This window comes from Electrophorus electricus, chromosome 12 (genome assembly GCF_041902795.1).
Source record: "Electrophorus electricus isolate QZ-2024a chromosome 12, ASM4190279v1, whole genome shotgun sequence".
Lineage (NCBI taxonomy): Eukaryota > Metazoa > Chordata > Actinopteri > Gymnotiformes > Gymnotidae > Electrophorus > Electrophorus electricus.
In genome coordinates, this window is record NC_137508.1 from 10,530,001 (window position 1) to 10,545,899 (window position 15,899).

Sequence of the window (15,899 nt, forward strand, 5' to 3'; positions counted from 1 at the left end):
AATGTACATGTAAATGCACTGAAAGCAGTTTTATTAGACTGTGATTAAAAACACATAGAGTAGCAGGAAAATGTAAATGTAAATGTAAATGTAGGTGTGCTGTTTTTTCTTTTCTAGGCTCCATGTGTATGTTAATGATGTGCCCTTTAGACTCACACTGTTCTGAGGGCAAATGCTGATTAATGTGGGCTTGACTACAGAGAATGTTAACAGAGTAATACGGTACTAACTTGGAGACATGCTAATGTTCTCATTCATGTTTAATGGTTTAAAAACAGGCCTCCTGTCAAAAATATGTATATCATTACAGGACCACAAATTTGTGAAACGTGTACATAGAAGCTCATGTTTGATTACATGAAGTCCAGTAATTGTACATGTAAACAAGAACAAAGCCACTAATGTATAAAAGTCATTTAATGATTTATGATATTAAAACCAAAAACTCTCACCTGTAGCTCTTCTATAAACCTATTTGTGTGTTATAAATTAGGCTTCACCTCTCTGACTGTCTGCCTGTTTTTTGTCTCATCTATTTGCAAACATTGCTTGACCCTAACTGAAATAAACATTCTTCACAAGCAATCTCTCTTTCTCTTTCTCTCTCTCTCTCTCTCTCTCTCTCTCTCTCTCTCTCTCACACACACACACACACACACACACACAAACACACACACCCACACACAAACACACACCACAAAGGTGCAAATGACCAGTATAAGCTTTATAGCTTTATCTAAGTGTGCATTTGGGTGTGGAGGCAGTTCCCTGCTATATGTGACCCGAGCTTGGGTGTCACTGATTGGGGAGGATAGCACTTTCTCACCACCCCACTCCTCTGGATGGGGGTTTGTTGAGCCCCACTCTACATCCCAGCCAGGAAGTTCATTATGCCCTACAGACACTGCTAATGGGTCATTGCACATACATAATGCATTCATAAGTCATTGTGTTTGTTTGATCCCAGTGTACAAAGACTTAAATGTTGGAACAATATATCTTGATTATATTGGATAATGTATATGTTAAATGTAAAATATTGTAAAGTAATTTAAAAAAACATTACTATATAAAACAATGCATACCCCCATTTAATCCAGGACAACCTAACAACATAGGTTAGCTTCAGCGCTGAAAACTAGTTCAGGCTGTATATTTTTTTAGAAGAGAATTATTGTCAGAGCTATGTGCTAGTCATGACACCATGTTTCCTTTTAAATTATTTTACTACTGGACTCATTTGTTAACAGAGCTTTATAAGGAATTGTTTTAAAACAGATACAATTCAGCAGGGACATTTCAATATTCCAATCCTATTACAATTAAAATAGTCATAAGTCCATTTCTACTTCCTAAGATGTGTAATGGCTTGTACTAAGCTTTTTTTTACGCAAGAACTTGGAAAAGTGCTTCTAGTTTGCATGTATCACAAACATTAAATGATAAAAAAATGTAAACTTGTTTAAAAAGTGCCTGTTTCTTTAAAAATCCTGTCAAAAACACAATTGTTCATTGCTTTTATATTTTGCTTGGTTTGGGCATTTTTGTAGATATTTCTGTTGTTTTTGAAATTCAGATATTTCTGAAATATAGCTGTTGTGGTAGGTGTTTTTATTTACATTTAATTTCGTGAACAGTGTCAATGATACTTATCAATGGCTAAAGCAGAATCCTAAGATCTGGTATCTGGACCAAGCCTGCCAGTATAGTGTTAACCCTCATGTTACGTTACTACGTGTAAGCAAACAGCTAGAAGTGCCTGAGCTTGCCTCTGGAAATCATTTAATGAAGACCAGTTTATCCAGTTTGTGTTTTTCTTGTGTGTGGCTTATTTGATGCCTTTGTGTTTTATGAACATTACCGAAAAAAATCAAACACTTTCTCTCACATATCACATATCTTGTCCTAGTGACAGAACATTATAATTCTAAGCATTTGATAAAAAAAAAACAAAACAATTTTCACAGCACAAATATGTTATTTATGTTATTAGTTTTTCTAAAACTAATCTTCCACAAAACAAAGTTTCCTTGTAGGGCTGTAATGAACATGGGTTTTTGGGCAATACATTCACATTTAATTTAAAGATATTCTAATCAATATTAATCCAGTCCTGAACTGAAACTGCCTGTAGACAATATCCATTGAATGTCCACTAAAAAGAATGTCAGCTGAGTTTTATAATACATCTCTACCGTGTCTAAAAAGACGAAGTTAAGAACACAGTAAGAAAAGAGATAGCAAAGATAGTAGTGGCTGCCATTTTGTTTTGTTTTAAATTGACACCAACAGTGAGGAACAGATAAGGGGGGACTGTGGGAACCTGATAAATAGTGGTCCTAACATTACGTAGCCTTACATACACACTACAGTGTCTTAACATTACGTAGCCTTACATACACACTACAGTGTCTTAACATTACGTAGCCTTACATACACACTACAGTGTCTTAACATTATGTAGCCTTACATACACACTACAGTGTCTTAACAATACGTAGCCTTACATACACACTACAGTGTCCTAACATTACGTAGCCTTACATACACGCTACATTGTTGTAGTGAATATTTGATATATTGCCAGAGATTAAATTTCATTTCAGTTGATTTTTCTAATTAAGTTATCTATTTGACAGTGTACTTCCGTTTACAAAAAGCAAGACTGAAACAGACAAACATTATCAGATGGCTTCAGGAAAAAAATCACAACAGGAAAACCTAACAGCAGGAAACTGGCTAATACAAGCATGCAATGTAATGTTCATAAGGGGTGAGGAGGATAAAAAGTGGAGCATTCACAGTATGAACGATGGAGCATGGTTAGTGCAAGAGGCCTGCATCACGAGAGTGTGCATGAACCAGGCTGTTTTTAACCATGGTTACTGCTCCCCCAACATTCTCATGGCTCCTTTGTAAGTGAAATTGGAGGGAGTTCGGTCAAAAGGGAAGATCTGCTCTAGGTGACTGGGTGGTAGCCAGGATGTATGGAAACAGTGGGGTTTCCTTAAGATGGGGAGGGGGAAGAGTTTCAATAGAAATAATTTCATACATACTATTTACGACTACATTTATGGTAAATATAGTTTAAGGTCCAGTTAACTCTTACTCTTGTCATTCTTTCTCCTTTGTGAACCCCCCACAAGTGGTGGATTCAAGTAGAAAGGTGGTATCAGTTACTTCAGTTCATTACTATTGTACCCCGGTTCTTTGCACATACCTCATAGTGGCCCTGAAATTACACAGTACTGAAATACAGATATTGATTTATGATTAATATTATGTATATCCTAATATATTAATAATATTTATATGTAGCCTACATGACATGTCCAGAACCGTCACAAAAGCAGTTCACTGAACAATGAATGAATAACCTTGGTTATGTTCCAAATGTTGAGGCGGTGCTCATGTGTAAAGAGCTTTGGTGTGAAGCTTTGTTAGGAGTGAACCATTAAGTCGTTAGCATTAACAGAGGCATATATGTAAAACTACAACTCTCCTGCAGATTGAGACCTTTTCGCTCTTACAATTCCGCTTAAGGTCGCCAGTTACTCAATGCTTATTTCTGATTAAAAGTCATTTCTATTTGAATAAACTATAATTTGGGAGATGTTGTTCTTGTAACAAGGTCCTCATTTTACAAAACCAGCTCACACTGGCCTTAACTTAACGCTAGCATATGAAAATATTAGGCAAGTAGCTAGCTATATAATTTTGCAGCAGTGTTCAAATGTATTTTCAAATATGTTAAATGATATGTTAATGATAATGATATGTTGATGTTAATGTCCGATTTTTTAAGTGAAATACAACTTAGAATAACTATTATATAAATATTTTATAAGTTAACTAAATTTTGGAATAATTAGTAACAATTTATATCTCTTTAAACGAGTTGTGGTACGTTCTAACCAAGCCTGCAGTATTTTACTATTGTTGTGGAAGTTTCCAAGAGATTTCTTGAATTGGTCCGCGGGAAAAAAAAAATCTTCCACTTCCCGTGCATCCACGCTCTCGCTATATATATATATATATATATATATATATATTAACGTCAAATATATATATATATATATATATATATATATTAACGTCAAAGTAAGCTCATCATTGGATACAGTTACACGGACCCTATTTTTGATTGGACAAGCGTTTTGTCTGTATTTTTAGCCCGCCTACTTTTTGGAGAACACTGCGACGAAAAAAAGCAGCTGGCTTTGATTGGACAGAGCAGATCCATCGAGTTTGCTCATTGGTCATACCGATTGCCGCTCGTGGGCTGCCTATTTTGAACATAAATAAGAACTACGATTAGCGTTCCTCTTCTCTTAGTTGCATTTGTGAAAGATCAGAGAGAGAGAGAGAGAGAGAGAGAGAGGGAGAGAGAGAGAGTGTGTGTGTGTGTGCTAAGCGACAGCTCTCTGGCAGAAAGGCTCAAAGAAGATGGTCTATTAATAAATTTATTTTTATCCAAATTTGTGGAGTCGGGACCATTTAAGCCGTCGACATCATGCACGGTTTTGCAACTTCTCTCTGCCCGTTTCTCGCAGGATAAATTTATGAAACTCCGATTTGTATCTACGAGCTTGCTAACTAGCTAGCTAGCTGGCTACCTCAATTTGGCTAGCTAGTTAGCCAACTAAGCTAATTTGATCCGCCTGCTTCGCAAATCATTTATCTTACACAACAGTCTGTGTGGATTTTTTCTGCAGTTCCCTTCAGCCGATCAACCTACCGTGAAATTTGGGGAAAAAAATGGAAATTGATAAAGTTGCAAGCGACTTAAGTCCTGTCAATAATCAGATGCACACAGGGCCTGGCTCAGTCCCCCGCTTTTCCAAGCCGTCTTTGCCTGAGATTGGGGCTCAGGGCTCCCCCTGCATCAAAAATCTGTTCTTCCCTGGACCTACTGGGGTACTGTCTCCAGTGACCAACTTGACACTAAACATGGATAATCTTGCCGTTCTTGGAGGGTGAGTTTTAAAGTAATATCTCGTTACAATTAATGCTCGTTAGCCAGCTAGCCTTAAGTAGTTAGCTACATTGTTTTGGCGAAGACAGTTGTCGATCCTAACCAACGGGATTTATCAGTTTAAAAGGTAGCTTGCTAGCTAGGTAATGTAGCTAGCTTGGTCCATATCCCCTGTGTGGGCGGCAAGCTAGCCAAGTTAACTTTCTCATTTACTTTTGCTAGCTAGGTAACCTAGCTTAGCTACTTCCTGTTATCTGTACGGTAGTTTAGAGAGCAGCAAGACGTGTCTACTCGAGGCAAACACAATTCGGTTGTACTTTTTAAAATTTTATTTAAATAACGTTAGAAGTTGCGAAACTCCCAAACGGAAGAAAGATGTGCCCTTTCTGAAGATTCCTTCCTTCGCATCGGACACTTCATCTGATGCAGGTAAGTTAAGGACCCTCGCTTCTCTTTAAGGGCCCATACTGCATACAAACAACGTTACACCATGTAAACGATGTTCTCCCACATTTGCATAACTAATATTATCTAACTCTTGATCGTATTGATTTGTGTGTCGGGCATGACCGGTAATTGCTGTGGAATGATGCCAAATTCCTGTGTTGTGCCTTTACTTCATTTGCTCTCCTTTTTTAAGGTTTGGGTATGGACTCTCCTAGCCCTGTGGATGTATTTGATGCAGAGCAGAAGTGAGTTGATGTCTTGTGATGGGTGTATGCAGGAAAGCTTGCCTTGAGAATTAACCCAATTCCTGTCATGTGCCCTGTGAATGTTTGGCGTTTTACAGATTAGTTCACTCTATATCTGTTGCTTTAATTATAACTTCAGTTGGTTAGGCCATATAATTAGGGTACCCTCTGACAACGGATTTGTCCCTAGTAGAACTTTGGGTGGTCTGTGTAAAGTAAAGGACAATCAGAATTGGTCTCGCATGCCATTTGAAGGGCTTAGAGATTGTGTGGCAGCTGAAAATGTAAGCACGTCCTCAGACACACTCTGCTTCTGTGGCTGCAGATTTTCATTTGTTTCCTTTGCGTTACTAATCAGTCTCTTAACTTTCTATGGGAATGCAGGCCTGGACATCTGCCTTTTATGTGAGCTGTTGGGCTTTTCTGACCATTTGCTATTGGAAAAACTCCATTCATCCCCAGCCAGCCTAGCAGCTGCTTCTGTTCCTCATGCTTCAATGTGCGTGCCTTTTTGCGCATTGCCGTAGGGGGTTGGGTGTATGGACTGGCACACTTCTTCATGGTCTTTTTGAATAGAGCTGTGTGTGTGTGTGTGCGCGTGTGCGTGCGCTTGTTAGTCTGGTCCAGGGTAATGAATGAAGGCCTCCCACCTCTCAACCCCCATTCAGCTCTCTAATTCTCACTCTTCCTTTGCTATGAAAGGCACAATCCCCCGACCCCCCAAAACAGCATTCAGTCTCGCTCTACTGACAAAGGAGGTATACTGTGGGGGGTTAGCGTCGTGTGGACATATGGTAGATTAGAGGACATGCATTCTCCATTCTCTCTTTAGGAGCTCTTTAGCATACAGGTGGACATGGTGACATGTAAGGTGCAATAAGGGTTTGTGTTGGGAAGTAAATAAGTTGTTTCGTTTCTTTGAGTGTCAGTTTATGACTACATTTGTAACAAGGCGTGTTCTGTGAAGCACCCATGTTGGTCATGCTTCTGACTCTCTCTTCTTTCTGTCTTTTAGGTTTGAGAGGGCTATTCTGAATGCAACCAGAGTGATCAATGAGTAAGTTCCTGTATATTTTCTTCACCAGAAGCCAGACCAAAACCTATGTGGCTTTAGGCTTAAATGACCTATTTTGCTAAACTGTTTTGTTGCAAAATTGTTTTATTGTCTTTGCAGAAAGATGCCTATTCGCAGGATAAACTCACTACCGGTAAGTGGTCAATGGACATAATCCTGCTTGACTATGATTGGTGCTGTTTTATTCTTTTGAGGCATGTTATACCCCTTATCTTATCCAAGATCTGGTGGCAATACCTGCTGTGTAATTTCTTTATTATTTGACTCTTGCCTCTTCTAGCTGCAGTTGTTGGGTCATAGTCCCAATCTGAAGAGTAAAGATACTGATCTACCACGTTATGGAATCTTCAGTCAGAGTCCCAGCTTGGACAACAAGGAAAACATGCATGAGGTAGGGGGTTGGAGGGTCCTTTTGATGTGGTTACATTGAGCCTCTGGCAGACTTGTTGGGGTTTGTCTATCTAATATTTGTGCTATATTATCTAGACAAGCTTTGAGTTCAAGAAGCCCACTCAGCCTGTATCTCGCTGTCGCATGCGTTTGAGTGGAGAAGTGAAGGAAGCTTTCACCTGCCGTCCCAGCTCAGCTCCTGCTCTAATGGTAAAATGCAGACTTCCTCACTGGTTTATTTGTGCTATTAAGTGGTGATGGCCATGGTTTGGAATGAATTCTTCCCTGTCTTCCTGAAGCTTTCCCCACCGTCATCCAATCAGCTTGCTTCACCAGACACTGGCAGCCCCTTTGTCCTGCGACGTGCATCACTCTCCAGCTTTCATGCTGATGATGACGATGATGGCTTCTTGGATGTACTTGATGATGTAGAGGTGAGATGTGTGTGCTTTATTGATGGAAAATGTGAACTCCACCTTTCCTATTTTTACTGATTAGCATTTTTTACTTTCCTTTCCCACCCACCACCACTTCTCCTTCCCCTTGGATTCCTGCCTCACTAACAGACGGATTCTGAGGTTCCTATGGGAATGGCCAGTCTCCTCACAGCTCCTCTGGTGGCTGATCAAAGTGTGGACACTGCGAGCTCGGTAGGTTTCAGCTTCGTAACCTAATGACCTGGACCCCCTACCCACACCCATCTTGACTGTATGTAATTTGGAGCTGGAGGAGCTAAGCCTGTGTTGTGGTTGCCAGCCTGTTCGGTGTCGACCGCGAGGACTCTTCCGCTCGCCCTCCATGCCATCTGGCGGCCGGGCTGCAGTCAAGAGGCATGATAGGCCCCGGGATGAGAACACCCCTGTCCGTGTGAAGAGGAGGCGCAGTGTGGCTGGGTCCCACGTCACAACCATGGAGCAAGAGGATGCTGCTCTGCAACAGGTTGTGCCCCAACCAGGCCAGAATGACCATTCTCCAGTGAGGGCCATCTCTGCTAATGTGGTCTGACTCTGATCCATCTCTTGTTGCAGGTGCAGCGCTCAAAATCTTTTAATCACTCAGAAATCGAGAGACTGTTGGACACTGACCCCAATAATGTAATAGGAGATTTTACCAAGGTGCGTTTAGGTGAACATTTTTCAGTTCTGCCTCAGAGTTCTGTTGTAGCATCTGTATGTAATCATTAAGAATTTGTTGTTCTTCAGCCCCCAGCTCTGCCCACGGTTGATGGCAAACATCAAGACTTGAAATACATCACTTCAGAAATTGTAAGTAGAGATGCTCATCACTTTTGGGCTGTCATGATGGCAGCGAATTCTTGGTCTTTAACAGCCTTCCCCTGTGTTCGCACTCCATGCTAATGCCTGTCTCTTCTGGTATCAGATGGTCACAGCAATGAACGGTCAGTTCAGTGACCTGGTGGACAGACTGTTCGTCATAGACTGTCGTTATCCGTACGAGTACGAGGGCGGCCACATCAGGGTAAGGGAGTACTCTTTACAGGACGAGTGTTTATACGTGCAAGGAACTGGCCCCTGACTGCTTTGGCTTCCTTCCTGATAGGGGGCGCTAAATCTGCATCAAGAGGAGCAGGTTGAAGAGTACTTCTTTAGGCAGCCTGTTCTCCCTGAATGCCCCGACAAGCGTGTGCTGCTGGTGTTCCACTGCGAATTTTCCTCTGAGCGCGGACCACGAATGTGTCGCTTTGTTCGTGAGAAGGATCGGTTTCTTAATGAGTATCCCAACCTTCACTACCCTGAACTTTACGTACTAAAAGGAGGCTACAAGGAATTCTTTCCCCTACATAAGGTACGTGTTATTTTAGTCTTGTGGTCCGGGTGTGTCTTCTTTTTTTGGGTTGTGTGTGTGTGTAATATTTTTATTTTTATTGGGTTGTAGTTTAATATGCCTTGAATGTGCTTTAGTAGGTTTTAGGGTTTTAATGTTTGTCTGTGTCCACACACAATACATTTGCAGTCGGTGTGTGAGCCCCAGGAATACAGGCCGATGCATCATGAGGACTTTAAGGAGGACCTGAGAAAATTTCGCCTAAAGAGCCGCACATGGGCAGGAGAGCGCAGCAAGAGAGACATGTACAGCCGCCTTAAAAAGCTGTGATGCATGCACATGTCCTCAGGTTCACTGTTTCAACTTTCTCCTTCCACTGTCCTGACATCACCAACCTGATGAGTGATTGTGGACGTTGATCAGTTGGGTCACCTCCCCATTTTCTATTTTAGATGATCTATTAGACCTGATGACCTGTTTTAATGCAGCGCAGCATTATGGTTGAGCCCCTTCAGTTCCCTGCAGTATGACGGCACACTGTTGCTGCTTCCCAACCACACACACTTCCTACTCTCCAAAAAGGTTATGCCTCCCCAGTTATTACAACTCCCCAAGTCGTGTTGTGGTTACAGGCCTTAAAGCACTTTCCCTGTTTTGTTTTTTTTTGTAAGGAGTATCCCTTCTTTCCCATTCCGGTTGCCATTCCCAGCCCTGCTGTTTTGGGTCTGAGCCAAGTGCTTTTTGCAGTGAAGATGATGGAGGAGTATTATTATTATTATTATTATTATTATTATTACTAATATTATTATTATTATTATAGTAATAATAATAATAATAATAATAATTATAATAATAATTATTATTATAATTATTATTATAGTAGTATTAATGGTATACCATCTATTGTTTAATTGTCCCCATTACAATTATGTATATCTTAATTTTTGTGATTTATTAAAGTTTGTGGCTTGGTTGTTTTTTTGTTTTGTTTTTTTTTTTGTGGTAAAGCTTTTAAACTGACTATTGCTTTTATTTGTAATTATTGGATTAAAAAGGCCTGCATTGAGAAGAATGCCAAATGCAGTGTGTGGTATAATTAGTTAGAATGCCAGATGCATTGTATGGATTAGCCAGATGTGGCACTGCCATATTTTGGTCTTTAGTCTCCCAGTCAGGATGAGTTTACATTTCTGATCCTGGGGAGTATTTCATACAGCAGGGTTTTTAGTGACCTGAACAACTTTTAGGTTTAAGTGAACGTTTCCAGAAGGAACACTCCTACATCTCCAATTGAACAGTTGACTTTTTTGCATCATTTATCTGGTGTTGAGCTCCTCCTTTGTGAAAGGCTCCAGAGCTCACAGTATTTTAGATGAGATGTTATTTAGAAGTATGCGAGGGGAGAAGCTGTCTCTGTCCTGCAGCCTGTCTGTGACTGTCAGTGCTCACTCAGAGGGGACAGACCTGACTGCTTGCTGCGGGTCGGCGACATGACCTCAGTTGTGTTCACAAAAATGCTCAGCAATAAAACCTGCATCTAACTTTTTATTTTTTTTTAAATGAATTGTTGTGATCCCCTTTGGCTGTGTGTGAATTTTAATTTTAATTTTTGTAAACAGCTGTATTGAGCTTTTTGGCCAAGTTTGAGTCAGTGTGAAACCGTCTGTGATGCTGCAGTAACCATGTAGTTGTTTCGGGGAATAAACATCTATAAGCAAAGGCTTTGGCTGTGTGACTGTCATTGATCTCTTTTCAAAACCTCCTGCCATGCTGGGCCTTGAGTGTGGTTAGTTCAGTTCAGGCACATCCTCAGACTCATTCCAAAGCTGCTCTGAGCTGTGTGGGAGGGGCCAGCCATTACCTCTGACATGCAGGGGCAACATGTCTGAGTTGTGGGCCCAGAGATGAGAAATGACTCTAGCTTGAGTTGTTCTAACATTTGCTTTGGCTAATGCAAATGAGGGAGCCTGAACTGAACACAGAGCAGCTGTTTTTGTGTGGATGAATGCATGTCACATGGGACTCGCGTGTTAGGAGTGTGAGCTATGCAATTACTGGCATCCATCCAAGTGCTCAGATCCTACAGCGGGATCGGAGAATACCAGCTCAGAGATCGCCTCAGACGAACAAAGAAAGCAAACGTGTCTAGACTAAAACTGACTACAAACATAACCTTTATTTAAAACTCTTTCTAAAATTAGCTTCATAAAGTTCAATAAACATTTGGCCTTGTTCTAGGCTGAAATAGTTTCAGTGGTAAATTCTTATTCATAGTGTATTTTGGTTACAGACTATCAATTAACCTTTTAAAGTCAATGCTGATTTAATCAGTTCTAGTTACTGTTGTGCGGTACAATCACACTGCTGTGATTAGAATGTCAGAAAATATAACTTGACTTCTGAAGGTTTTGTAATGATGAAAACAAAAGCCATATAACTACACAGAAATATAGAATATGCAAAGAAAATATGTTCTATGGCTGGTAGCAATTTTGTTTATTTACTTGATTGCAGTTGCAACTTTACCAAGGATCTAAAATATTGAGTTTTTTGTAGTGTGTACAGGAAAATGTCAAGAGCTTACAGGAAATTCTAATGTTAATGAATGATTTGTAAATTCTTATGGCAATTTTGCCACATTCTGTTATCTCACAAGTAGCATGTTTGCAAGCAACATTTAGTGCCTGTGGTTTAGTATGAAGCCCTAAGGACTACTCAGCAGCAAGTCATAGTTAAGGAAGAGGGGATCCTATGCATTCTTAGTTTCCATTCAGTCAATATTTCTGCTTTGTCAGGGTGCTTCTGAATTTAAAACCAGGTCCTTTACTGTTATGGGTTGGGAGTATGCCATGACAATAACCACATCCTGTTCTTACTGCAGATGAGTTACTCTAAAGTTGAACCCATTTTCAACCCTTTATCAAAGATAATAGTTATTAAGTTCAGTACCTACATGGTTTTAGATTATAAAATGTATTTTAATATGACTCATCATCCCCCCTACCCCCTTTAATGTCTTGACTGTGAGGATGAAGGCAATGAAAAGCCCCTCTTTTTAAATTGGTTGCCAGAGATGCCCTTTTCAGTATCAGAGCATTGTGTCTCTGCTCTTGAGGGTTTATTGGCTTCTTGGGGGCCTCTTTGGTCCTCGGTACTACCGGTCCTCTGTACTAAAGGTCCAAAATGCAGGTGCTGTCATCCACTGCTGCCCAGTTTTGTTTTTGTTCTTTTAACGCGGTGGGATGCAAGTGCTGCAAACTTGTTAAAAGACTGAGTGTTAATGGCATGTGTGATGAAAATCTATATTGGTGTGGTTGAAACTGTTGCATCCACCAGTAAATTGTGTGATTTGACTGCTTCACCTTTTTGAAACCTTTTAAAATTCCCTTTTCGTAAATAAAGGTTACATAAAGAGCTTCCAGTCTCTCTCTCCCTTTATCTTCTCTTCCCCCAGTGACAGAGATGAGAACATAAGTAGAAGAAGAGAAGGTAGGAATTAGAATGGTATGAGGTGCTCTGGGTGTGCTGTATGTGCTTGTGTTAGCGAGGGTAAACTCAGAGGTGGAGGTGGGTGCTGTGGAGGTTAGTATGCCGAGCAGTTGGTAAGTATCAGCTGCCTTGTGTGTTTCTTTCCATGCGTTTGCACGTTTCAACTACTGCAGATTTATCATCTTAGTCACTGAGAGATATCACACAGAGCGGCAAATTTCAACACAAACAGCAGCCACACACTTCAGCATCTTGGCTATCACCGTTGGTGGAGGGCAGCACTTGCAGTTGGTGCAGTTGCTTCTTTTAGAGTCATCTCGAAGGAGAGAAACTTACATTTGTATTTAAGCAGAGCAAATTTTAGAAATAGGAATGTTAATATTAATAATAGTCTACATTTCTTCAGTCGTTGTTCAAGAATGTTTAGCTCAGAAAGTTAGATGTCATTCTACTGTATTTTTGAACAACTGTACTGTGCTTTTATGTATTTCCACAATTGCAGTCAACCCAAGGCTACTGGAGTCCAACATACTGCTCTCTTGTACTGTTAATATAATATAATACTGTTAATATGATATAATTACATTTTTTAATCAGTTGATGTGTTTACTGCTTCCCGAAATTAAGAAGAATTAAAGAGGAAACGCCATTTTGCCCCAACACCTGCCCGTTGTTTTTGTTTAATTTTGTTTCATGTTTTATGCTGACCTTGGAGCGCCACCCAGTGTTAAAATGTATATTGCACGAAGCGAATTCGAGGTCACATGACAGAATACGGAAATGGTTTGTGTTAATGGCGCTATGAATAGAGGTCCTTTACGTAAAAACACATTTACGAATAGTAGCTAGTTTACTGTGATACACATGTAGCGAAACAGGTAAGGAACATTTGTTACGTTACGTTAAGCCTCAGAAAGACGTTGCTGCTTTTTAAAATTCGTTCTAGACATTAAACTATAACATGGACGTTAACATAGTTCACTTTGATGTTCATGTAAACCAGTAGGTTACGCTTTCTATCTCTAGAAACAGAAATGGTGCTCTGCTTCCTAATCCACACCGTATGCCCTGTGGGCGTCCTATCTGCTGGGGAGAGTCGGATTCTGTATTCACGCATATTCGGACAGGAGGAGCCCGTGTTGAGTGGGGAGGGCCGAGAGTTAACCCCCGAGCAGCGACGACTCGCTCAGAAGGAGAGACATAACGTAGTAGCCAGGTGATATGCGTTAGCTCAGAAGTTTATTTTCTCTCTATAAGAGTGCTTGCAGACTCTCACTCTTTCTCTCTCTCTCTCCTCACACAGGCAGGTGAGAAGTGCCGTTTGTCTAAGCAGGGAGGCGTCGGGCAGTGTGTGCGCGGAGGCTGTGCTAGGTGAAGAAACCGTGGCTCTCGGAGAAGCTGACAGTGGAGTGCTATCTCTGGGCCCTGGGGAGCCGTTTGCTAGGCAGAGTGTTGCGCTGTGGTTGGGGGTGCAGGCCCTAGCCTTCACTCTGGTGTGTCAGCCATATGAGAACCTGCTACTTGCTGAAGGGACTCTACATAAGCTTGCCCGCTACTGCCTGGAGGAACTCCGTCTGCTGGGGCTTGGCAGTGAGGTGAGTGTGAATGTGCGTCTGTATGTATGGTGTGTGAGATACTGACTGCTAAAATTGTAATGCTATTCTCTTGGTCAGAATGAGTGCAAATAACATAAATTCTCATCTAACTAACAAAGAGAATAGATGCATTTGACTTAATAATGCAATATTACCTGAACTGGAGCAAAACTGATATTAGAGATGAGTTTGGAGTGTGTCAGATCCAGCATATTCAGTTTACATTCAGTCATGATTCAGACTTGTAATTGATAAGTTCAGTCTTGATGCCTTTAAATCACGCTTAAGTGTTCTCTATTTATAAGCCTGTTTGATTGAAGTTTGAGGAGCAGATGATCTAAAGACTACCAATAGTGTTGACGGGCACAACAAAATCCAGAGTTAAACTCCTTTTATTAGTGTCCAAGGTTGCATTGAGCTGCTCTTTGGCTTATTCTGCTAGAAAGTCTTTTCCCATGGACTGACAGAGCTGTCATTCTCAGGTGCTGCTAAAGAGTGACCGAGTGGATGCATTGCTTCAGAGACTCCTTCCTCATGGACAGCTCCTCTTCCTTAACCATCGCTTTGCACAAAACATGGACAAAGAGTTATCCAGCTACATGAGCAAATGAAACATTGGATCTGATGACATTGTTAATATAAATTTTAATAAATATTTTGAGAAGTTTCATAGTTGGCTTCTAATTTCTTTTTGAAGACATTGAAAGAAGCATCTGTGCTCAAATGGCAGTATCCTTTGATGCTATGAGAGATGCTGTGGCTGATTTCGAGCCATCATTCTGGGTATTTTTAAAGAAATTCTAAAACATTTTATTTGACAGTAGGTCAAATACAACTGAAACTTGAAGCAATAATACAGAAGACTAATCTGAAAAAAATCTCTACCCAATATTCAGGACTTTCCTAATTCAGTAAACTTGGTTTTCACTTTTGTGAATTGCATGTGTGTCTATGCTTGTATTTGAGTGAGTGAAAGATGATGAGAAAATCATCTTAATGTGTGTGAGCTTCTAAGTTATGTTATATAGAGGAGCCAGTGGGTGGCACTGTTTTGTTGTCTTCTGGTCTCCTTGGGAATATCCCCTTGGTAGCAGTTACCAGGGTAACACTTTGTACCAAGTAAGGCTGTACTGTTTCAGAATCTAATAAATGCAACGATAAACACTTTGTTTCTGTCTGTGTGCATCAAGCTGAACACTCATTTTCAGTGCCTCAGCCTCCATTAGGGGGCAGTGTTGGACTTTCGAGTCGGCTGAACAGAAAGTTTCAGTGAAGTTCTTGGTAATGACTGACAACCTGTCGTTCCTCTGTCACTCTCCCATCTGAAATGCCAGAACAGATAACAGCAGTCTGACTGCTAACATAGCTCTACCTGGCAAGGCAGGTTGTTGGCATGGTAAGTAATGTTCTTTTCTTAAAAAATAAATGCCCTCACTCTCTGATAACTTATCTTTTTTTTTTTTTTTTTTTTTTTGGTTCTCTGGAATATATTGCAATGTTTGGAATAATCAGCTGCTAGTGTAATACAGCATGAAAGTAAGAATAAGGATTTGCACAAACAAGTTGTCTTAATGTGCAGAAAACGCACAGAGCTGCTTCTTTATTGTGCCAAGTATGAGAGGCATTCCTTTAGCAAGTGGAGAACCTTACTGACAGTCTCAGCCAAGAGGATGTGGTCATCTGGAGTGTTATGAAACCGGGCTGCAAAAAGGTAACAAATCTTTTTTTGTGAGTGTGTTTTCTCCGCCAGTATAGGATCATGACCGCTAGGTCTTTGCAAATAATACAAGCTACAACACTGAGATAAAGAGCTATTAGAACAATTTGATACTATCTCGAGTGTTTGTCCTTGAAATCTTCACAATCTGTCAGTATGTGTCTGTGAGTGTAAGTTGGAG

At 40.5% G+C, this 15,899-nt stretch overlaps 2 protein-coding genes across 2 annotated transcripts; both read left to right on the top strand.

Moving 5' to 3' along the window:
* The first annotated feature begins 4,299 nt into the window (after positions 1-4,299).
* cdc25b (cell division cycle 25B) lies at positions 4,300-12,333 on the top strand. The gene is made up of 15 exons (XM_027013090.3): positions 4,300-4,976; positions 5,322-5,404; positions 5,616-5,667; positions 6,683-6,724; positions 6,842-6,875; positions 7,023-7,133; positions 7,229-7,342; positions 7,432-7,566; positions 7,699-7,782; positions 7,889-8,071; positions 8,161-8,247; positions 8,335-8,397; positions 8,513-8,611; positions 8,693-8,938; positions 9,107-12,333. The coding sequence occupies exons 1-15, from the start codon at positions 4,759-4,761 to the stop codon at positions 9,245-9,247; spliced, it is 1,692 nt and encodes a 563-aa protein (XP_026868891.2). The 5' UTR covers positions 4,300-4,758; the 3' UTR covers positions 9,248-12,333.
* An 821-nt stretch (positions 12,334-13,154) lies between these two features.
* ap5s1 (adaptor related protein complex 5 subunit sigma 1) lies at positions 13,155-15,168 on the top strand. Its single transcript, XM_027013071.3, has 4 exons — positions 13,155-13,284; positions 13,433-13,622; positions 13,710-14,001; positions 14,484-15,168. Exons 2-4 carry the CDS (start codon positions 13,441-13,443, stop codon positions 14,610-14,612), a joined length of 603 nt encoding a protein of 200 aa, XP_026868872.2. The 5' UTR covers positions 13,155-13,284; positions 13,433-13,440; the 3' UTR covers positions 14,613-15,168.
* The last annotated feature ends 731 nt before the right edge of the window (positions 15,169-15,899 follow it).